Below are 25,000 nucleotides of genomic sequence, written 5' to 3' on the forward strand. Positions count from 1 at the left end.
CTCAGTGGAGCGCGTTAGTGCGCTGCGTTAATTGCAGGCGACAGACACCGGCTGGCCTGCTTTCACACACACACACCCCATCCAGACGTCTTTTCACCTCTATTCCCTCCCCGCCCCACACCACACCATGGCCACAGCCGTGCCTTCATCACCAAACACTCTTCGTCTAATAAAGCCAAAACAGGCCGGCTGTGTGTTTATTAAAGCCCATTTACACTGAAGAATGGAAATATTTGTGTGTGTGTGTGTGTGTGTTTCAAATATATGAGAATATGCACACTGTAATGTGTCCTACCTTGGGTCATCTCTTTCTCTCTCTTCTTCTAAAGAAGTGGCAGTGTGTGGAGGACTCCACTGGTAAGCTGAGGCTGTATAAGTGTAAGGGGATGAGCGGCTCTTCCACCATGCGTAAGAACCAGAGTCCATCCAGCATGAAGCCTCAGTTGTACCAGCGCAGCAGTAGCACCACCACCACCACCACCACCATCACCACCAGCAGCAGCACCAGCAGCAGCAGCAGCAGCAGCAGCAGCAGCAGCAGCAGCAGCAGTGTTACCCCACTCGAGGGCTGCGACTGCAGGCTACCCATCTACAGGCTCAACCCCTTCAAGAAGGGCAAGATGCTGTCCAGAAAAAGTGAGCGTTCAGTCAGTCATACATATTCAACGCACTTATGCCTAACATCTGTACCTGTACTTGTATTTGTACATTTGGTAATGTATCATTTTGTATGGTATCATATGAAGACATTGCTTGTGATATGTAATTCTATACATTCCATACAACTGTGTGTCATGATATAGTTATAATACTGTTATATCAAGTATCACTGGTTCATTTATCATCCCAATTTATCCCAAAAGGCTAGATAATGTCTTCAAAAAACACTTCTATTCCATGTGATGTATCCATAAGTAACTCTGTTGTCTGCTACTTCAGAGATGCTGGCTTGTAATGCACAGCTTTTGCACGCCACCTTGTGAGCACGCTGGGGAAGTGCAAGTGTGGATCTGATTTAGACTCTCGTGTGTGTGTGTGTGTGTGTGTGTGTGTGTGTGTGTGTGTGTGTGTGTGTGTGTGTGTGTCTGACTGCCTGACAGAGCTGAAGGCCCTAAAGAGCTACTCCCGAAACCGCTTCGCTCGTGCCGTTACCATGGAGATGGGCGGCGACCTGTATGCAGTCGACCTTGGTGACCTGGACCGATCCATGACCCCGAGGAACCGGAGCCAGAACCGAGCCCCAGGATCCCAGGACGAAGAGGAGGAGTTCAGTGGGATGGGGGGAGGGACTGTGCCCCCACAGACCAACAGCAACAGCCTTGCATTGCTTAACTCCATCAAAGTCACACACAGGTGAGTGTGTGTGTGTGTGTGTGTGTGTGTGTGTGTGTGTGTGTGTGTGTGTGTGTGTGTGTGTGTGTGTGTGTGTGACAAGACAATGTGCTCATGTGCATAAGCACATGCACGATAATTGAATACCCTGAATGTGTGTATGTGTAGATGCTGACAGTTCAGAACAGTTTAATTATAGTTTGGGTGTGTGCATGTGTGTGTGGGGGTGTGTGTGTGTGTGTGTGTGTGTGTGTGTGTGTGTGTGCATGTGTGTGGGAGTGTGTGCATGTGTGTGTGGGTGTGTGTTTTGTAAATGTAAAAAAAAAATGATGGTTGAAACAAAACAGTATTTGACAAAGTACACATTGGTATTTTGTATAGATTGCCTGATGAACTCTGACCTCTGAACTCTTGATGAGGGCTTTGCGTGATGCCACCAGGTGCTCCAAGTTTGTAGATTGTAACAGACCTGTTTTACCGGATGAACTCTGACCTCTGAACTCTTGATGATGCCACCAGGTGCTCCATCTTGGCTAATGACACAGTGAAGTGTGATGTTGGGCTGTACAAGTCACTGCAAGCCTGGAAAGACCACAAGCTCCACATTGACCACGAGGTGTGTGCCATTTCACACACTGACACTATTTTGTCTTTGTAAGAGTAGGGCTTCACTGTAACATTAATGTCGGTTCTGTGTTGCCATTCTTTTAGTTTAGTCCATTGCACAGTTAAACCCCCTGTCCAGTTGGATTTTTTAAATTTTGGAATGTCTGTCTGATCTTTACATTGGGTTTACACATCTCAACATTTTTCTAATTTCATCTATCTTCTATCCCTCAGATTGAAACTCTGCAGACAAAGATCAAGAACCTTCGTGAGGTCAGAGGTCACCTAAAGAAGTCTCGGCCAGAGGAGTGCGACTGCAACAAATACATGTGAGTGGAAATTACACTAGATTCTCACATCATCTCACAGTCCAGCCTTATGGACACTGAACCAACCCTTTGATATACTCGTTTGTTAAAACTGTTGTGGGATCTGAATGATAACATCTCTACTGCTACCTCCACCGTTGTGTGATTTTAATTGGTGCTGTTTGGGTTTCAGCTATCAGTCCAAGTTCAAGAGTAAACTCAGGAAGTACAAAGGAGACCGTGTTCATCCATTCAGGTAATTCACACATTCACACCAAATTCATTTGGTCTGTGTGTGTGTGCGTGTATGTGTGTGTGGCCAAACAGATTGATAAGACTCTTTGGCTGGATACATTCTGTATAAGTGTGCGTTTGTATGTGTGGTGTGCAGATGTATGGGTACATATTGTATGTGCATTTGATGAATGGTGGTTTATCTGGAGGAAAACAGACATGAAGCATAAGCAGCAGCGAAATGTGCAGGGTTGAGGAGTAACTAGTTACACGTAATCCAGTTACGTAATCAAATTACAAAATGAATGTAATTGTAATCTGTTATAGTCAATGAGAAGAAATCTGTAATTAAATTACAGTAATTAACCAAAATGTTGGTGAATACAAAGGGAATACAAAAACTTTTTTGAACTTTAAATATGGAATATAACATTCCTAATGTTGCTTTGCATCTTCTCGCCATGTAGACAGGCTCCATTCATTTGGCAGGATGTGCTCTAATCTTAAACTTACTGTGATTCATCAGATTTCCAATAAAACCACCAGGGCCATCAAAATTGACTGTCAGCTTGTAAGTTGAAGTGCTCAGTAAACTTGCACGCTTAGGAATCCAACTAAGTTCTGTGTCAGGTGTATGTTGGACGCCCTCAGATAATCATTTAATAACAAAAATCCAGGCAGCTGCGCTAATATTTTACTCTAAATATTTCAACTGAATAGCAAAAATAAACAATTTTGTATTTAACCGATGAGTGTGTGTGTGTGTGTGTGTGTGTGTGTGTGTGTGTGTGTGTGTGTGTGCGTGTGTGTGTGTGTGTGTGCAGGAAGGCTGAGAAGAAGGATAAGAAGCAGTGGCTGCTTCAGGAGCAGAAGCGCAGGAAGAAGATGAGGAAGCTGCTCAAGCGCCTCCGTAACAATGACACCTGCAGCATGCCCGGCCTCACCTGCTTCACCCACGACAACCAGCACTGGGCCACAGCCCCCTTCTGGACCAGTGAGTGGAGCTCTCACATACACACACACACACACACATACATACACACTCTCACACACACACACTCTCTCTCACACACACACACTCTCTCTCTCTCACACACACACACACACACTCTCTCTCACACACACACACTCTCTCTCTCACACACACACACACACACACTCAAACACACACATACACGCTCTCACACACACGCTCTCTCTCTCACACACACACACACACACACGCTCTCCCTCTTACACACACACACAAACACACACACACTCAAACACACACATACACGCTCTCACACACACACGCTCTCTCTCTCTCACACACACACAAGCTCTCTCTCTCTCACACACACACACACACACACACATACACGCTCTCACACTCACGCTCTCTCTCTCACACATACACGCTCTCACACACACACGCTCACTCTCTCTCTCTCTCACACACACACACACACACACACACACACACACACACACACACACACACACACACACACACACACACACATGCAATTAACAATGACAGATACTCTCTTTTGCACCAGTAAATGTATCACATGCTTGCATATACACGATGACATGTCAGGGCAGCACACATAAACAGAGAGAGACAGAGAGAGAGAAAGTGTGTGTGTGTGTGTGTTTATAACATATCCATGTGCGTTTTAGATGATGTATTTCCCATCTGAATGAGCTTCATGTCTCATGTGCTGTGCTGTGCCTTCTTCTCTCTCCAGTGGGACCTTTCTGTGCGTGCACCAGCGCCAACAACAACACCTACTGGTGCCTGCGCACCATCAACGAGACACACAACTTCCTCTTCTGTGAGTTTGCCACCGGCTTCCTGGAGTTCTTCGACCTCAACATCGACCCGTACCAGGTGTGTTCCTCCTCAGCATCTCTCCCTCATACTCTCACAGGAGGTGTCCATAGCCACTGGTCTAAAAACAGTGGGACCATCAAGACATACTTAACAGGCTTTTCAGATTATGCATGTATATCGCAATATTGTGCTATGAAATATATCCCTATATTGTGCATTGGGGTTATCTCTAGATTTGCTTACTCCTCAAATACGTCGTACGGTATAACAACCCCCCATCCTCTCTCTCTGCAGCTGATTAATGCGGTGAACACTCTGGACCGACATGTTCTTAACGAGCTGCACATTCAGCTGATGGAGCTGCGTGGCTGCAAAGGACACAAGCAGTGCAACCCTCGCACACGCAGCCTGGACCTGGGTGAGTCACTGCATACAAGCTCACAAATGTACACGCGTAACACGCACATACACACATCCATTCACACGCATACTCTGCACAGGCATACACACACATATACACTCACACTTGCAGTGGGACACCAAGCGTATAACATACAGTGCATATACATATAAATACTAATCCAAATTGGCATCCAAATACACACCAGTAAGAGCACACACACACACACGCACACACACATTCAGACACCCATAGGCACACTAATCTGTAGAGTGAGATGGAGAATGTGTTCTGCCTGGCATCCTCATCAACCTCATTGTCACCAGACCCGAGCCCCTGCATCGCTTTTTGTCCTCCTTGTTTGTCACACACACAAACATACCAACACACACACACACACACACACACACACACACACACACACACACACAAACCCTCCTCATGATACCCTGACCCAGATGTATGAGCAAGTGGAGTCAACAGGTAATGTCATCAGCAATGATTCTGCTTACAAAAAGCTACAGACGTTTCAGGACGCTACTTTTTCTTTAGTGAAGGAAAATGGATCGAATGGAGTCTCATAATGATCGCAATATTATAATATACAGTGACATGCAAAAGTCTGGGCAAAAGGGTCTATATTTCTGTTACTGTGAATAGTTAAGAGAGTAGAAGATGACCTGATCTACAAAAGGCATACAGTTAAAGAGGAAACATACTTTTCAACATTGATCTAGATTAGAAGATTATGTTTGTTCTGTACAATTTTAGAGTGGAAAACGGAAAGGAGCATCACACAAAGGTTTGGGCACCCCAAGAGATTTGAGCCTCAGACCTTCATTCGCCTGTTAGCTAATTGTTAGCTGTGCCTTGGTGGCCATGGTGATGCCAGTTTCAAAGCTTTATAAATACTCTGACTCCTCAAACCTTCAACAATCAGCAGCCATGGGCTCCTCCAAGCAGCTGTCTAGCACTCTGACCGTTAAAGTAATGGATTCCCACAAAGCATTTGAAGTCTATTAGAAGATAGCAAAACATTTTCAGGTATCCATTACCTCAGTTTGTAATGTAATTAAGAAATCGCAGTTAACAGGAAAGGTGGAAGTCAAGCTGAGAAGACCAAGAAAACCTTCCGAGAGAACTGCTCGTAGGATTGCTAAAAAGGGAAATCCAAATCCCCATTTGACCTTCAGACCTTCAGGAAGATTGAGCAGACTCTGGAGTGCACTGTTGTACTGTGCAGCAACACCTGTGGAAATATGACCTTCACTTTCCTCTATCACTGAACTATTCAGTGTCAGAGGTTTGCAACGCAATATCTAAACAAGCCTGATGCATTTTAGCAACAAGTCCTGTGAACTTTAAAGGTTAAAATAGAACTTTTTGGACACAATGAGAAAAAAGGGTGTTTAATGACACCTCTCCAACTGGGAGTGGATCAGTCGTGCTTTGGGCTTGTGGGTGACACAGGGGATATTTCATTGGTAGAGGGAAGAATGGATTCATCGAAATACCGGCAAATTCTGGAAGCAAATATCACACCGTCTGTAAAAAGCTGAAGATGAACAGGATAATGATCCTAAACACACCTCAAAATTCTCAAGGACTACCTCAAGAGGTGCAAGCTGAAGGCTTTGCCATGGCAATCACAGCTCCCCGACCTAGACATCGTCCTAAATCTGTGGATAGACCTCAACAGAGCAGTGCAGTCAAGAGGGCCGAAGAACCTCACAGAACCTCACAGAACCTCACAGAACCAGAAGCCTTTTGGAAGAAAGAATGGGTGAAAATCCCCCAAACAAGAACAGAAACACTCATTAGTTGGATAGAAAAAACAAGCGTTTTCCAGGCTGTGCCACTTGTCAAAGGAGGTGCACTGTACTGAGCATAGTGCTGGCCATGCAGGACACCCAGATTCCTGCTTCAGGCCCTTTGCCTTTTTTTAGTTTGAAACTGTTAAGGATGGGGAAAAAAGGAATCTTGCTTAAAATATTAAAGAAATGGGTAATCTTTACCTTTGGAAATCAGGTCATCTTTTGCTCATAGACATTTGCATGCCACTGTAATTGTATTGTATTACATAATTAATATGGAGCTGAAATCACGTTCACAATCAATAGAAATGTTTTTTTTTTGTGTGTGTGTTGTCATATTGTTTTCATTTGTGTTGAATTGAGTTTTGTTTCAAAAGCTAAACAAAGCCTCTGGGTTTTGGGTTGGATTCTGTGACTGGCCTGAAGGTTTGGGCCTTCTCATGTTTGGCCGGTCACCCAAAGTGGACCCATGGGTGTTCTGATGTGACCCCCTCTGCCCTTATATACCCTCTCTAACCAATGATGTTGTCTCTTCTTCAGGCGGTAAAGAGCGCAGCAGCTATGATGAATACAGGTATCTTCCCTCCTCCATAGAGTCTTATCTCAACACATCACGATAGCACCGAGATCTACACTCAGTACAGAACACACACACACACACACACACACACACACACACACATGGAATCACACCGATAAGAAATGGTTTGGAAATCCATGGGTGTATTGAAAAAGTGAGGTTTTGGATGCCAAACCCCACGCTGTAAAGATTACTCCACCGATAGCATTGGTCCTCTGAGGCTGTGGTGACACTCTTACTCCTTATCTTCTCCCTTCCTCACACTCTCTGTTTGGCCTCTTGCATGACTCTGCTCACCACTGAGTGCTGTTTCTGTAGGCTTTTGTGTGTGTGTGTGTGTGTGTGTGTGTGTGTGTGTGTGTGTGCGCGTGCGCACACTTGACAGAGAGATAAATGGAGAGAGTGTGTATATGAGTGTGTGTGTGTGTGTGTGTATACGAATAGATTCTCGTCTGCTTTTGCGGGGCAGGGTAACAGTCTGTCTTGTTGTTGCTTGTCGCATTAGGCAGTTTCACCGTCGCAAGTGGCCTAAAGTGAAGAAGCCCGTCTCCAAATCACTGTGAGTTTGGAAACCCTGCTGTCATCACTGGGGACTCGATGCCACCACCGAGCCACTACCAGACCTCTTAACTCACCATTTACTTTTCTTTTCTTCTCCTTTTTTATCTCCTGTTTTTCCTCCGCCTGTTGATCTGTTTCTTCTTTGCATTGTTTCCTTTGGCTTGCATGATTGCATTTGGCTTGTCTGAGCCATCCGACTTTTTGACTTCTCCTGATTGCATGCAGCCAGGGCTGCTCTGCTCCCATATCATGCTGTTCTGTTTCCGACCACCAGAGGGCGCCATTCATCCACCATGCTCCCCTGTCCACTGCCATACAATCCCTACTGTATACACCACTGATCACTTTAAGACAACACTAATCCACTTTAATCTTGATTTAAATGATTTCTCTCTCTCTCTCTTATTATCCTCACTCCTCACAACTGTCTTTCGGGTTCTACGTCATTACAGTAATTGGTCAGATACAAATCGTCAACATCATCTAGTGATCATTCCAACAAACACATTTCAAGTATCCATGGCTGCTTCATGACTCAGCTTACCATTTCAGTGAACAGGAAGCAGTGTGGATGTTTTTAGCTTTTGTTGAAGTGCCCTCACATTGCATTTGGAAGTGTGTATGTGTCAATGTTTTGGATTTTACTGATGTCCGTATGTGTGTGTGTGTGTGTGTGTGTGTGTGTGTTTGTATCTGCAGAGGACAGATTTGGGAGGGCTGGGAGGGTTAACACCCCTAAGGAGTCAGACCCAGCCAAGCCAGACCGGTATCCCGGGACATCCAACTGGTCAGAACTTGAACCCATGTACAAACTTGACGAGCATGCCTACGATCTCAAACCCGACTTCAACATCAGCCTGGAGGACTGGACCAACTTCAGCAGCGCTGTGGACAGGATGTTTGCGCTGCTCAGCAATGACAACCAGCCCGACCTCCGGCGCCGCCCACTGGAGCCGGACATGATGGGGGAGAAGGGCGGGAGGAGGGGAGGCGGCCACGCCCTGGTCTCCTCCACCAGCCAATCGGCTTCGGCCATCTACCTGACCACTCTGGCCACGCCTGCTCTGCTGCTGAGGGAGGCGGGGGCTGGGGCCCTGAGAGAGGCACTGGGACTCAACCGGGCTCCGGGCCCCTCTTCCTCCTCCTCGTCCTCCTCCTCCGCCACTTCCTCCTCTTCCTCGTCCAATTCTGTCTCCACGACTCCTTTAGAGGAGGAGAGGGGCACCTGGGAGGTCTCCTCCCGCCTCCTGGACCAATTCCTGGAAGAGAACAAGAATGCCCTACCCGAGGAGGAGGAAGAGGAGGACGATGAAGAGGAGGGTGGGGGCGTGGAAGAGGAGCCCCTTAGGAGAAGGACGGGGCGACGGAGGTTCCGCCCCTCCCTCTGTGACTGCAGCGAATTCCTAAAGGACTCCAGAGATGGGGGCTCCATCTGACTTTGAGAGCCACCGACCCCCTCCCATGCCCCGGCCCACCCCGCAGACAAACACCTTCCCAGCCCTCTTCCTTGACTCTAGCACTGGGTCCCCTGGGCAAAGCCAGGTGGCTTGGAACTCAAACCACCACCACTACCGGCTCCGTCCTCCACCTGCTCCGTCTTGTCCAGCTATGCCCAGATCCCAGGGCTGACCCTGTGACCCTTACCCCATAGCGCATCTCAAAGCAGTCCATCTACTGGCCCGGGTACCTCAGAGGTTCCACACTGTAAACTAACAGTAGGAGGCGTAGGCATGGAACATAGCACACATACTGAATAAGGAAGTAAAAAACACATATGAAATGTTTTGAGTGTTTTAAATTTTACGGGATTTCTTTTTTTGGTGGGGAGGGGGGGGGGGGGGGCGGGGGGACACATAAAGAAAAATACTTGATTGATTTCCAAATTCATCAGGTTATACTAGGAAAGATTTTATTTTATGACCATGTTAACATGATCTTACTCATTGTCTTTTTATGATTATTTTGGTTTGATTTTATATTATAGTCATTTGTGACTGCCAAACCACCCCCACCCCCTTTTCCTAGCACAGCTTCAGTGTTTGTGGCACATTGAGTTATCTACGTATGAGAAATGCTATTTTTGATCTGCAACCTTGTGCGACTTGCACAGTGAAAACACGGTGGCTTTGTTGTAATTCAACTTGATTGGTGTGATCTGTGTGTGTGTGTGTGTGTATGTGTGTGTTGTAACCATTGTGACATAAGTTCAGCCAGTCACAACACACCAAGCTGAACCCCCCCCTACAAAATCTGGCCAACGCATTCCAAGTTACACGCACATACACTCATACACACACGTGCAGGCCCTATTTCATGGGGTGTGTAGGGGAATGTATGTTATAGGATGTAGAAATGACCAGTGCCATCCATTTACAGTGTTGCAGCTATTTTTTCCCTCATCATATTTGTTTTTTTTTCTGTTAGTTTTTAGAAAATGAAAATGAAAATTGAAAAAAAAAACAAAAAAAAAACAACAACAATATTTTTAGATGTGTCATCATTGTCAATGTTGTTACCTAAATGTGCCCGATGGTTGCCATTTTGTTCAAGAACAAATGAAAAAGAAGTTATTGGACACCAATCCTATATATACCTTTGCATTTGAGTGGCTTTCCACAATTCTACCTACTCCAACACTTTACAGAGTAAAAGGATCCTCTTACCTTGCCTCTGTCTCAGTGGCCAAACACAGGCCTGGCCCAGCCTGCTTACACTGACTCCATATGGCCAAGCATCACATTCTGTGACTTGTTTTCTCTCAAACACACACAATGAATCACACTGTTCCTCAATGGGCTCTTACTGGATTCAGTTTCACAGCCAGAGAAGAGACCTCTCAGTGCATTGCTTTCAATCTGTAAAACCCCACCTAGGAACCTGCAGCTTTCCCATCTTAATACGATGATTTTACATAAATCTTTCATGATTGCGTGCTAAGCGCTAATGTAATTAACACAGTCACACATTCTGTAAAGAAAAAATATCACCGCCACTGGGCCAGTGTTCCTGGTCAATTAGTCTCTGCTTAACATGGTGCTATTACGTCCTGGAAAACAAATCTATATAAAACTTGCTGTATGTGTTTGAATGTATGTTTGCCATTCATTTAAATGTTTCAAAATATATTTTATAGTCCACAGAACAGATGGTCCTCTACAGTGATATGCTCCATGCCGTGAGATGAGATAAATTCTTACCCGATTGATTTTATAGCCGCACTATGAACGCCACCCTCAAACCCTGCCAATCTGGACTGAACAGAGTTTTGTACAAGATGGTGTGTCGTTTTGAATTGTATGGTCCCTCTGCCTAATTAATATAAATAACTGAATGAATTAAATAATTGAGTAACATGAAGACGAAGAGGATGGCTGAGAAAGGAACTAAACTTTTCCTCTGCACTTTTAAAGGGACTGCTGTATATGAAAGAAGAATAGAGATGGGTTTTAACATAACAATGACTTGTACAGTTACATAGATTTATCATTCCTCTATTTTTGTTTCTTTCGGTTCACCAGTGGACATTTAATAGCGGTTATTAGTTTGTGAATAAAGTGTTGAATGCCCAACCACTGCTTTTTACAACTGATTTTTGTGTCCATTTATTTCAAGTGGCCTTAGCGGGCTCAGCTGGAAACACATACTACACAGAGGCTACATAAATAGTTACATTGGTTTAGGCAAATATGAATAATGTACTATTACAGTACTGTATTTCTCTTACTCTGTCTAATTCCTACTACTGGAAATGCAGAACAGTGTACTAATAATATCCTAACATATTCACAGTTGTTTCCAGTCCAGTAACCCATATCTGCTGTATTTGTGTGTGTAAATAAGCTAAATGTCAGAAACTCCCAAATGGTACTGTATAAGTTAACATTGGGCTTGACTGGTAGTCGATGGTCCGTCCATTTTGATTATCGTTAAAAGATAGCCTTTGTAAAGTTGCATCTGTCGATACGCATCCAAGCTAGCAGGACTTGCTGAAAGGTTGTCAGTTTCACATATGTAATTATGTGAGACTCGTCGCTAGATGACGCCAAAGAGCTCGTCGTGTTCGGATAGAAGGAATTCTGCGCTATACAAAACACGGTCGTGTGTGATACAGTACTGATATCAGATTACACACCATATGAACCCTTACAACACGGGGTAGACCGAGCCCAACTAGGGGAGGGCGGGGGAAACTGACCGTTTACCTCACTCGCTCTGTCGGGCAGTGCTGAGGGAGAATCCACATAGGGTTGGCCACATATCGTCTTCTTTAGTCGTGTGGGAAAACTGCGAGCGTTAGTTTCATTTCAACTTTTTTGTTCGTACAATGTGAGGAAAATGACCGAGCCAAGGTAAGACATTTAAGTTTCAAAGGTCCTTCAGTATGACTAGCCTACATCTAATCTGTTAGAATTGCTAAACCATTTGGATGAATAGTATCTACTCTCAGGGGAACGCTTCATTCATGGAAGTTGGTTGCACTGTACACACTTCTACAAACTTTTACGGATACAATTTGTTGCACTAAAGTCATCAGTAGCTACGTCTGCAAATGGATGAAAAAAGAGTGGGGGAATGATATTATAGTTGGCTGTTACGAGAAATAAATGGCACTGATTTGCAAATCAAATGTTGGTTGTACACCTGGCAATGTACGTGTCAGAAAGTTTTATTTTACGTTCAAATGTCAGAATCATGCTGTCAGAATAGTAGGCTATAACATAGCCACTACGATTGACCGGCAGACAAGTCTGTGTTTTGCTAGTTTTACAGCAATGCTCTGATCAGCTGAGCACTTACCTACGTATGTTATAGTCTTCTGATACCGAGGTGTTGTTTGCTGATGACACCAGAAGCCTTGTCCACTATTTCAATGTTGGCAAAATACCAGAAACAAGATTGTTCGGTTGAAGTCTTCGGAAACAATTAGTTATTGCCTAAGAAAAGCCCAGCCCGGCCAAGATGCAGATTCACATTGGACGAGCAGCTAAATTTGAGGACGGATTAATAAATTAGTCGGGTAACAGGGTGCCTGAACTTGGCTGGCGTGCGGGAGAACAGATGCTTATGGGGATAGGCTATAGGGGCCGGTTTTGCACGGTTCAGCGAACTTTCGCTCTACTGCCCCGGATCGCCACTCACGCATATGCCTCGTCTCCCAGGTGTCAACGTCAGTGGCACTACATTTCGGTTTTGGTCGTGTATGTATTTGTCGTGTTTCTGTTGTTCACTAATGGCCTCATCACACGCAGTCAGTACTTTGTACAGGCAACCAGTACTTATGTCGTGAAATTGAAATATTTTACAGTGTCAACGAAATCAATTTGATCTTTGGATCATATTACAGTTTGTTATTAGGCCTACACTTAATATATTCAGTGTAATAGCAACGACGTTCCTCGAGAATGAATGTACAGATAAAATTCAGTGTACGATATGAAAGGAATAGATAATATTAATGATAAATTTCTCACAACTGTGTGTAATACCTCAGCTTCCTTGGAAAGTCAGTGCCGCCAAGTTAAAATAGATAAAGATTGCACAAACCTAAGGCCTCGTTTGTTTCAGTGTGCTCGAATGTGTGTTGAAAGTTGCAGCTGAGGTTGGGTAGGGTGGCTACAAATGCCAAAACTATGCTTTGTTGTGGTGCAGAAAACGCAGGGGCTGGTTTGGCCGCTTGTGGTAGCTATTTAATTACTAGTTTCCACTTTAGAATCTTCTCAGATGAAATTACAAATTGGCTTGGCTGGACCCTGCAGCCCAGAACTGAAACCAAAAACAACGCTCCTTCTCCTGTAATGTCGTCCTAGTTGGGCTGTATCTTCCAACTCTGTGGCATTCTCCTTTTGGAACTGGGCCCTGTGCTGCTGCTGCTGCTGCTGCTGCTGCTGTTGTTGTGTGTGTGTGTGTGTGTGTGTTCTATAATTCTAACTATAGTCTCACTCCAGCCGTTCAACTGTTCAAGTTCTTGTAGATAGATATTTATTGATGTATGTTCTCCAACAAGGAGCAAATTGACAAAGCATGACATAGATCATAGTGATGACATGATCATAGTGATGGTAAACGGCAGGCGGTTCTGTCCTATAATACTTACCAATGTGAATATTAGTCCAGTAGTTATGAAATTATTTCACTTTTTCAAACTCAACTGACAACCCACCTCTCTCATGTCATTCTTTTCTGCCTGGTTTTGTCTCTTTCTGAGCATGAATTTGGTGTGTGTGTGTGTGTGTGTGTGTGTTTGTATGAATTTTTTTTTAACAAGTCAGCTCTGTGTGATGACCTGCTTTTTGTGCTGACCACAGGTTTGGGCTGAAAAGTGCCATTGTGGGCCCACCACCTCTAACAGAGCATCCTATTAGCTGACCATTGTGGAGATGCTACCTGACCAGTCATGGAGAGTTAGCCATGAGATGACACGGGGGTGGGGGGGCACATTAGAGAGGGACAGTGGGAGGGGACCCTTGTTCGGGAGGACAACAATAGGGATGTACCCCCCAGCAAAATGAGTAGGGCCCTCTGACAGCTGGCCCAGTGGAGGGCTGGTCATGAATTAGTGATCAGCCTTTTCTAATCTGCTCCAGGCACTGTGGACAAGGCTTCAACTCCTGGTGAAAGTCCTCCATTATTGGAGCACAGAGAGGTGTCTATGAATAGTGCTGTCTGGAGGAAATTAAAGGGGGAAAAAAATTCTGTCTACTGTAGATTCTTTTAACGGAAAAGTCTGCTTAGGGGACCTGTATTGTTGGAGAACACAATATGTCACCCAACTGGGGTGCGGAACCCAAACCCCTGTACCCCTAGCCCCCCCCCCCCCCCCCCCCGCCCCCTCCCTCTGCGGGGTGACAGTCCTGTAATCGCCCAGTAGGCGCATGTCTGCGGTCGTCTGGAAACGACTACCCCGGAGTCAAGTCGAGTACTCCTGCAGCGTTGATACAAAAATTACTCCCAGCTCCGACTGGAGTTTCGCTGAAGGCACCACGAGCGAGGTGGTCTGTTTCGACTGCCGTTCCTGTAGACAGTCTGTGAAAGCTTTCCTCATTAAGATGGTCAGACAGGAGCCTGTTTAAAGGCCATTAGCCCTGCCAGCGCTCGTTCCGGGACATTGACTCTGCTTTTGGGCCGTGGCGTGGCACTGAGAGAGGTTTTTATGTGGACCGGGGAGGAAAAAGTGTGCTAGCTGCTCTGCATGACACTGCACATTGTATGCTAGACCCATTATTCTAGAGTGTTCTGTGTTGTGCTCCAAAAAGTGCTGGTTGTTGTCAGGGGCTGGTGTTTCCCCTTGAAGACAGATCTTCGGAAAACAAGAGGTTGGAGATGTTGCTCAGGGAATTTTCTGGAGAACATGTCGACCACACGTTCTTTAGAGGTCCCACAGTCTGGGAACACTTAGATGGAAATGGGGAGAACAGGGCTGACCCAACTGAGAGAGGGCAGGAGGGGGGGGGGGGGTCCTTAAGGGAGACAGCAAAGTGGTAAGACCTTGTAAACCCATGCGCAATCAGACTGTTCCGCCTCCCTCATCTTTCCTGATTCTGATCCCTCTACACACACACACACACACACACACACACACACACAAACACACACACACACACACACACACACACACAGACACACACACACACACACACACACACACACACACACACAGACACACAAACGCACACACACAGAGTCTATATCCTTCTTAACGCCCCTGGGCCCGTCCGCTGTCCCCTGCCTTTGCAGTGGCCCTTATAAATCCTCTCTAATTGAAAAAGCTCAGTTTAATAACTACTGCAGAGGCTCAGTGAAAGTGAGCGTGTCCCTTTACAGCTTAAAGATCCCCCCTCCTACGCACACACACACACACACACACAACGTTCCCACAGCGGTAGCAGTGTCAGCTCTGTTCAGTCCAGCAGATGTTTCCTCCATCACATACACACTCATTCATACTAATTAAAACCTCAGGTCCACATGCCCTGCTCTGTTTGTCAATGAAGTCGGTCCAAAATGAATACCTCTCATTCTCTCTGGCTCTCTCTGTCTCTCCACCCGGCAGGGCTTGTTTACTTTGGGAGGTTAAAGGTGCTGTACCAGGTGACCCTGTTTTTTGGGGGGTATTGGGGTATTGTGTTGCCGATGAAAGGGGTGACCTGATGAGGAGGGTTAGGGTCAGAGTGTGCTCAAGAGCTCTGAGGGACAGATAAGCTCGTGGACCTTCATGAGCCCAAACTGTATTGTTTGGGGCATGATTTTCCAGTGCATCACAGTTTGAATAACAATAGAAAGCAATACAAAAAAAATCCCCATTTTCCCTTGCCACTGTGTGTTTTCAAAGGTGTGTTTTGGTGTTGGATGTAGGTAGGCTCCGTGTGAGACCAGGTGTTACCACAGACGTGTTCTGTCATGCTGGGCAAGGCAGCACTCACACCCCACCCCACCCCCAGCCCAGGTGACACGGTCAAGACAAAAACTTTAACCGACATCTCCACAGTAACGAGCGAGCGACAGACCTCTCAAGATGGATTGGTTTTCAACGCAGGCCGCATTTGGGGCGTGAGAGAGAGAGAGAGAGAGAGAGAGAGAGAGAGAGAGAGAGCCGGAGCTTTGTGTCCGTTTGTTTGCCGTTGCGAGTGCCGAGTAATCCCTCAAAGTCCACAGAGGAGCCAAGCCTGAGAGTCTGGCTCTGGGCTCTTAAGGCCTTTAGTCTCTCCCGTTGTCAGAGGGTGTTCACGCCGCATTAACAGATATACGGCCAGGGATCTCCTGTTCTCCGTTCGGTCACGGCCTGTTTGCTGGCCAGCCTGTGGGCGAGGTGGGATGAGGCCTTGTCGTTTTTCTCTTTACTGATCGTTGTCCTCCTCGTGATCAGGCTTTGCATGGCTGATTAAATGTTGCTGTTTTAGCTTCTTGTCTGAGGATATGAGGATATGTTTTGATATAATATGTTTTTTAGGGTGTGTTCACTGGCATGAAAGGTAAAGGTCAGGTATTTGGCAGACGCTTTTGTCCAAAGCGACTCACAAAGGCACCCTGCGTTGGCAGGGAATCAAATCCTAGCTTGGAGGTTAGCAGTGCTAACCACTGTACCATCAACACTTCATAAAATAAGTTTAAAACAAGTTAGTCATCCGTGTAGGCAGACGCAATTCACAAAGTTGCCAGTTGAACTGACCATGTCACATACACACACAAACACACACACACACACACACACACACACACACACACACACACTCACACTCACATACATGCACACACATATATACATATACATATATACACACATTAAGAAATCCATACGCATATTCTCAAACTCCCATGCATGTTTGTACACATACACATGTCGACACATCCAAACATGTATACACATACCCCACACTGGTCTGGGTGAAAGCGTGGGCATTCTTTTGTCCTTTTTAACGACTGCGTGTTACATTCAAAATAGTTCCCCCCTGACCCTGACCCTGACCTGCAGTGAAGGCCTAGCCTGTGTGCCTCAGCGCTTTTTAGAAAGGGAAAAGAATTCCACCCTGACCACTGGGGACCTCTAGGGTCTGGAGCAAACGGCCGCCTTCCTTCCTGACCGCCTGTCCCTGCCCCGGTGTGTGTGTGTGTGTGTGTGTGTGTGTGTGTGTGTGTGCGCGTGTGTGTGTGTGTGTGTGTGTGTGTTTGTGTGTGTGTGTGTGTGTGTGTGTGTGTGTGTGTGAGTGTTGGGGGGAGTGTCCTCTGTCTCCAGCCCTGTGTTTACAGAGGAGGTGAAATGTGTGGCACCTTCCCACCTGACAAGCGTAGCAGTGAAGGAGCAGCTGGGAGACAGAGGGCCGTTCCCAGCATGTTAGCAAAGCAGGGCTGCAGGGGCAAATGGCTCCCACACCCTATCACTCCCACACCATATCACCTGTGACCTGTCGCCACTCCTGATGGAACGTGGTGGCCCCAATGGCACGGAATGATACGGAAGTTTGTTGTTGAAGGTTCTAAACGTTTTGAATGTTTATCTCTCACCTCCACTGTTTTGACTTGGGGCATAGCAAAGGATTGGGGAACCCTAAAATGTGGAACATACCAAGCAGTATGGCTTCTTGAAATAGAGGTGGAATAGAGATTGATGTTTTTGCATGGGGCCCACCATTTCTATCTAGTCCCCCTTGGCTGGTCTTCAGCACCAGTCAAGACCATGGTATCCTTCCCCTAGTTAGCCCTGATCAGCCCCAAACACACACACATCCTGCCCCTCACACTCTGGGGCAAAACCTCTGAACCGGACCGGTTAGCCCCTAACCCCGGGGCCCGGCTCGGCGGATGGGCCCCGCGGGAAGCCCAATCTCTCGGCGGTCGTTACCAACCTGAGGGAGCAGGCATGGCGGGGCGCTTATGCAGATGACAATCTGTGCCATTGTCTGTGCTAACGAGTGTGGCTGGAGCTGCCGCTCAGGAATGTTAATACCTTTAATTGTAATTGATCCCAGATTAGGGAGTTTCTCACTAGTCAAGGGGCTGGAAAATTAGCTTCATACTTGGCCTAGTGCCATGAGAATGCAGTGGGGAGGGTGTTCTCTTATGGTCTCTCTCTCTCTCTCTCCCCCTTTCTTTCTCTCTCTCTCTTTCTCTCTCTCTCATTCCTTGTCTTTTTGTCTCGTTTCTTCTCCCCCTCTTTCTTTCTGCTCTATTTCAATGACGTATTGCGGTATTATGGTCTAGCAGCCAGAGGATGCCCTTGGCTTGATCTGTATTAGGACTCAGGAGATGGATGAGAGGGCCATCGATCATCTCAGTATCAAGCTGTAATTTTCATCTTATAAAAGATCCCACAAGTAGGAAGACGAGACGAGTTTAACCCCCCCACCCAAACAATATGCAATGACATTTGAACCACTGGTCTTAACAGTGTTATTTGATATATATCAAAACCCTAAGAGAAAAAGTTTTCCATCAGCCATTCATTTAGTCATTTAGCTACCCTTTCCTTTGATGTTGCAGATCAAATGGCATAATTAGTGCAAAAGGAAATGAGTTACTGTATGAATCTTTCCTGCTAAATTGTGCTGTTCCTTGTTTTGATGCATAAGTCAGGGAATTATGCAAATGGTGGGATCATTTGCATCGAGCAGCAACCATTAAACATTTATATGGAGTCAAGGGAGATTCTTTCATCCTGTTATATCGTATAGTTTTGTTTGTCTGGCGAGTTTAAATAGATACCCTGGCATCTCCCAATAAAGCACTGTGTAAAACACAGCCAACAACATCAAACCTAATCACATTTTACAGTGCGGCTCGGTGTAATTTGATCAAACGGCCCCATCAGAAATAAATCTACTTATCCAACTGTAAGTAGTTCTCACTGAACGCACTCAAAGCCTGATGTGCTATGCGATCCAAAGTAATACTCATAGGATACATAATCATGCGTATGTCTTCTACATGTGTCTATACCCCACTGAAGGGCCCGGCGAGGCCCCAGACAGAGGCTGGGAAGGGAGGCAGATGGGGAGATGATTGCCATGGCTCTGGGCCTACAGGACATACAGGCCTGCTGTCTCCTGCGTCTCTCAAATGTCAGAGGAAAACAGATCAATCTGAGTGCGGGTCACTCCTGGGGGAGGAGGAGGTGGTGGTGTGGGGTGGGGGGGTGGTGGTGTGGGGTGGGGAGGAGGTGGTGCTGTGGGGTGGGGGGGTGGTGGTGTGGGGTGGTGGTGTGGGGTGGGGAGGTGGTGGTGTGGGGTGGGGAGGAGGCGGTGTGGGGTGAGTGTGTGCTGGCAGTAGGTGCTGCACTCGGCCTCAGTCAGCTCAAGGACAGTGTGGGGTCATTACCGCTCTGTTGACTCAGTGGCGGGGGAAATTTGAGGTGAGCCCCCTTAATTGTCAGTGTCTGTGTGTGTGTGTGTGTTTGTAGAGGGAGGGGTTGTATGTGTATATGTGTGTGTGTGTGTGTGTGTGCGTGCCCAGGAAAGGTTGTGTGTGTGTGTGTGTGTAGTGTACACATGTGTGTCCATGCTCATATGTGTAAGACATCAATGAATCTGTAACTGAGTGTGTGTGTGTGTGTGTGTGTTTCTCTGTGTGTATTGGATATGGTTGTGGCTATAGAGGTGGGGTATGCTCTGATGGTCCTCTATAGACGAGCAGCAGAGGTAACTCTAGCTGCGACAGCGGAGGGGGGGGGGGAGAGTCCCACTGGGCTTGGAGGGGCTAGGATGGCAGGCACCAGCAGATCTTATCCTCCTGGCGACCTGCCAGTCCCTATCACACACACACACACAAATACACAAGCATGCACACACACACACATACACACACACACACACACACACACACACACACACACACACACACACACACACACACACACACACACAGAGCTCAGACATGCATAGCCAAGCCAACGCCACCAGCACTGGGCGCTTCATAAGTCAGAAGGGCCTGGGTGATCTCTTGTGACAGTTTATCCTTTGGCACAGGGAGCTCTCTCTCTCTCTCTCTCTCTCTCTCTCTCTCTCTCTCTCTCTCTCTCTACCACCTCCACATCCACTGCATGTGTTTCTGCACTGTTAAAAATCCCTCTATATCTACACCTAAACAGACAAGGGCAGCTGCAGCCTTCCCAAGAGACAGATAGAGGGGAAGAGAGAGAGAGAGAGGGAGGGAATGAGGAAGAGAAAGAAAAAAAGGGAGAGTAGGAAGACAAAGCGAAAGCAACCTGTTAGCAGTGTGTTTGGATGCCAGGGTGTGTGTGTGTGTGTGTGTGTGTGTGTGGTGTGTGTGTGTGTGTGTGTGTGTGTGTGTGTGTGAGTGTGTGTGTGTGTGTGTGTGTGTGTGTGTGTGTGTGTGTGTGTGTGTGTGTGTGTGTGTGTGTGTGTGTGTGGTGTGTGTGTGTGTGTGTGTTTGGATACCAGGGTGTGTGGGTGTGTTTTTCGAGCATGAAAAGGGGACCAAGAGAAGGCGAGGATAACAGTAGTTTCTGAATGACCTGTCAATCAAGCTGCAATGGCCAAATGGACACACTCTTTGTCACTCTCACTCTTTGTGTGTGTGTGTGTGTGTGTGTGTGTGTGTGTGTGTGTGTGTGTGTGTGTGTGTGTGTGTGTGTGTGTGTGTGTGTGTGAGTGTTGTGTGTGTGTTGTGTGTGTGTGTGTGTGTGTGTGTGTGTGTGTGTGTGTCTGTGTTCACACATACATACGTATAATTGCATGAAAAACTTTCCTGAACCCATTTACTGTGCTCATGTATGAACTTCACAAAGCAAATATATACACACACACACACACACACACACACACACACACACACACACACACACACACACACACACTCACGGATAGCCGTGGGTCCAGCCTGGTGTGACTGTGTAAACATGCAGGGCGCCGTGTGTGTGTGTGGAAACCCACCTCAGACATGGCATCCGATCAGCGCACAACTATTGACTCTTCTCACAGAGAGCGCAGGACAGGCAGAGAGATAGAGAGGTGGAGGAAGAGAGGAAGGGATAGAGATGTCATGGATAGACGAGAGACCAGAGAGGGAGAGGTGGAGAGAGAGAAAGAAAGCGAGAGAGAGAGGAAGTAAATAAAAAGGGGAAATGCGAGCGGGCAGGTTGGCAGGGTGATGTTTGTGCACGCAGGTGTGGGTTCCCGCTCAGCTTGTTTTTATGACAGGGAAGAGAGAAACACCATGTGACCTCCTCTGAGTCTCTTCCTCTTTCTCCCCCTCCTCCTCCTCCACTTCTCCTTTTCTTCTTCTCCTCTGTCCTTGTTCAACATCCCTCTCTTCTGGACTTTCCTTTCCTTTACCTTTGTCTCGCCCGCTCTGATCCCTTCCTCAGATGTTCCAGGAGTACATATGTAATTCCCATTACGGATTAGGAAAACAGTCACATGTATGAATGTTCTCTCTTTCTCGCTCTTGCACTCTATCTTTCCCCCTCTCATTCCCGGTCTCTCTCTCTCTCTCTCTCTTTCTCTTACACACACACATAAACACACACACACACACACACACACACACACACACACACACACACACACACCTCCCCTACATCTTGAGTGAGCGTTGAGCATGTACTCAGTCTGCTGGATGTGTTAGCGGAGCAGAAGCGTGTGTTTTTATGGGCAGACTCAAACATGCTGCTGCTGCTCTGCTCCCATTTTCCCCTCCGCGCCCCCAGCCTTCCCAGAGCTGCCGCAGTCTAGCCGGCCACTGGGAATGGGCCCGGAACATCGCCGGGAGCACTCGGAATATCACCGGCCTAATGAAGCGTTTTCCCCCATGCTCCTCCATCATAGAACACTCAAGCTGTTCCAGTGTGGTTCAGCTTTCTTTTTTGGGGGGGGATTGTGTATGTCTGGTATGGCAACTAGAAATGTGTGTGTATGTGTGTGTGTGTGAAAGAGAGAGGGAAAGAGAGAGAATGCACATTTCTGTGTGTTTGTGTGGTAGTGGCTGATATCTCACTAAACATGACTATTTCAGTAAAATGTGTTTGTGTGGTGTGTGTGTGTGTGCGTGTGTGTGTGTGTGTGTGTGTGTGTGTGTGTGTGTGTGTATGTGTGTGTGTGTGTGTGGGCATATGTGGAATGTTTTGTGTGTTATTTACTTGTGTGGCTCTCTGAGTGTGTGGTATTTCAGCGAAACGGGGAAAACGGGTTGGTTGCGGCAAATGCGAAGCAGATTGTTGTCTAGACGCGAAGGTAACGCTCAGTGATTATGGCCACTTCAGCTTTTGCATATCAGACCAAGATTTATAGGACCGAGGCGTCAGAACTGGCCTCATGGGTGGGTCCGACGCTGAACCCAAAAATGCGAACGCCTCCCCCACCCCGTCCTCATATCCAAGGCTGGGTTCAGTTTCGCAGCTCAGTCCAAAACTCCACTGGTGTTTCATTCTGTAATTACAGAGCAGAAAAGAAACCTTTTCTGGTTATCTACTGTAGCTTGTTATTGGGGGGGGGGGGGGCATTAATTGTGTACGCTTGGTCGAGTTCTCTTTTCTATAAGGGGGAATGTACTCACAAAGACCCGCCACACGCTCAAACAAGCTCCATATTTGTGCTAGATGTTAGTGTTATACGTGCTCACTCAAGCTAAACACTTGCCACTGCTATACATTCACTCTTGGCGTCAGCTTATTTTAGATGCATGCTTGTACATGACGATCGCTCACACAAACCCTGCATTCACCCATCCCAGTGGCGTTGATTTATTCGACAAGAACAAGAGCGTAATACAAACGAGGCTAAACTCTCTCGCCTTTGCCAAAGATGTGTTATTTATACCGCAATGTAGTTAATAGTGTTTGACGTGAGGTGCACTACATCAGTAACTCAAAGCAACCTCCTGACGTTCCCACAAACACCATCAGGGCCTGGCCTCTATTTCTCCTGCTGGACGAAGAGAAGGGGACAGAATGAGTGAGGTGAACGAGTGCAGGGGGAGAGGAAGAGGGGAATGGATGAGTAAGGTGAACGAGTGCAGGGGGAGAGGAAGAGGGGATTTCTATTCCCTTGTGAGTGATGGATGCTCTGTGTGCACTGTTAAGTGCAGGGGGTAATCTCAGGAATTGAAAGGACAATGAAGAGAGACAGAGAGAGAGAGAGAGAGAGAGAGAGAGAGAGAGAGACTTCAAAACCCCTTTTATTGACCCATTATATGGACCAAGGACCCCATATAAAAGTTACTACGTAGCCCCACAACCCAACTAAACTAACACCAGGGTACGAGAACACATATCACCAATCGCCAAGTATCAGTTTACCATCGTCAAATACAGAGCCTTGTTTATGCACCATTTACAGGGAAAAGGCTGATGTTGCTAGAAACTTGAAAGAAAGCTAATTCTGTCCCTTGATTCCACTCGGTTAACACTGCGTCCCTCCCCCCCCAATCAATTACTCTTCCATATGGCCAGCTTTGCTTGTACAATGAAAAAGTTGAAACAAGTACACAGCTCGCTCTTGTTTCGGGAGTATTTCACCCTGAAGATAAACAAAGTCCCGTCCCCCTTAGTTACTGTTGCTAACTCGGACAACACTAGCAGTGCTGACTAGAGCAACAATAGAGACAGAGCGCAATTAAGTCCTGCCCACACAACAACACAAACACAAACAATTCATTACTGTCCATTGACCTTGTATTGTGTGAAAGTGCCTCCATGTCAACAGAAACATACCTTAAACCACCTGTGTGACGGGATGCACTACCAAACAAGGTAATGAACCCAGAACTAAGTTTTTATAAGCTACTGAACAACTGCGCCTTTAAGGAGATGTAGCGCTAGCTATCTGACAGGCTAGCAGACCTCTCGTTAAGCTTGATTATGATGTCACTCTATAGAGTTGTAAGCTCAAGATGCCTGAATGCAGATGGTACTGAACTGGCATTAGCTCATCTGCTCACGCCACTGAAGATCACTGGAATGGGACCTTCACCAGATCTATAATATACAACAACTTAAGGGCAGACTGAAGCCTCATTTCCTTTACTGTCGTGGATAGGTAAACAAGGCCCCCCCAATAACCCCCCCCCTGACCCCAGGAACGAGCCAGTGGTTCCCGTCCCAAAAGAAGTTCACAAAATCTTCTGGAGAGGCGAGAAGCTCAGCAGGTGGACAGTTGACCACAAGAACTCCCCCTCTGCAGGACAACTGAACCCACTCCCCCCTCTGCAGCCTCCCCAGTGCCTTTCCAGGCCATCCATCCCAGGTCCTCCGAGAGAGATAGACAGAGAGAACTTCTCGCCAACAATGACTGTATGTTCTGGCAGATCAAGACAGACCTCTCAGACTCTCAGACTCAGTTTGTTGTCTCTTGCCCAAGCTCCATCTTTCTTCTTCTTTCACTCTCTCTATTTATCTCACTCTCTCTCTCTCTCTCACTCTCTCTCTCTCTCTCTCTCTCTCTCTCTCTCTCTCTCCCTCTCTTTGTCTCTGTCTGTCTCTGGCTGTCTTACTCTCTGTCTTGGAGTAGACAAGGTGTTCATGCTGTGCGAAGACAAATGAACTCACTCATATGAAAGTGATTTTCTCAGCAGTCTTAGAGTTTGTATTTAAGAGTGGTCCACATATATCACTCAACAGTCAAGGGAGCAAGAGGAAAGGAACAGGAAAATTGGCTTTCTGGATAGAATCTGTATTTTACTAACTGGGGCCTCTCCCTTAACATCTACCTGTTTGTTGAAACACACACACACACACACACACACACACACACACACACACACACACACACACGCACTTGAATGATCTCATCTATTCCAATCAGATGGGAGTATGTCAGTGTTCCAGAGTCCCAGAAGCCCCCTCTCTCTCCTCCAGCGTCTGTCAGTCATAGCAGTTGTGGTTTCTTAGAGAAGAGCGGT

The 25,000-nt window shown here is 46.6% G+C and overlaps 2 protein-coding genes across 8 annotated transcripts in view; both read left to right on the forward strand.

Moving 5' to 3' along the window:
• sulf2b (sulfatase 2b) overlaps positions 1-11,236 on the forward strand; it is a 154,322-nt gene extending 143,086 nt beyond the window's left edge. For 5 of the 7 annotated variants that reach the window (XM_042707662.1, XM_031566518.2, XM_042707664.1 and 2 more), the window contains 9 exons: positions 330-636; positions 1,101-1,353; positions 1,852-1,948; positions 2,173-2,267; positions 2,440-2,502; positions 3,305-3,474; positions 4,214-4,356; positions 4,594-4,717; positions 8,354-11,236. In XM_042707662.1, the coding sequence (XP_042563596.1) occupies positions 330-636; positions 1,101-1,353; positions 1,852-1,948; positions 2,173-2,267; positions 2,440-2,502; positions 3,305-3,474; positions 4,214-4,356; positions 4,594-4,717; positions 8,354-9,090 (1,989 nt within the window). In that variant the 3' untranslated portion in view covers positions 9,091-11,236. Of the gene's footprint in view, positions 1-329; positions 637-1,100; positions 1,354-1,851; positions 1,949-2,172; positions 2,268-2,439; positions 2,503-3,304; positions 3,475-4,213; positions 4,357-4,593; positions 4,718-7,053; positions 7,088-7,598; positions 7,653-8,353 lie in introns of all 7 variants that reach the window. The other 2 variants (XM_031566521.2, XM_031566523.2) reach the window with 2 other exon arrangements.
• A 124-nt stretch (positions 11,237-11,360) lies between these two features.
• arhgap46b (Rho GTPase activating protein 46b) overlaps positions 11,361-25,000 on the forward strand; it is an 85,379-nt gene continuing 71,739 nt past the window's right edge. Inside the window, exon 1 of the mRNA XM_031566511.2 lies at positions 11,361-12,003. Coding sequence (XP_031422371.1) covers positions 11,990-12,003 — 14 coding nt within the window. The 5' untranslated portion in view covers positions 11,361-11,989. The remainder of the gene's footprint in view (positions 12,004-25,000) is intronic.

Source organism: Clupea harengus, chromosome 4 (genome assembly GCF_900700415.2).
Source record: "Clupea harengus chromosome 4, Ch_v2.0.2, whole genome shotgun sequence".
Taxonomy (NCBI): Eukaryota; Metazoa; Chordata; class Actinopteri; order Clupeiformes; family Clupeidae; genus Clupea; species Clupea harengus.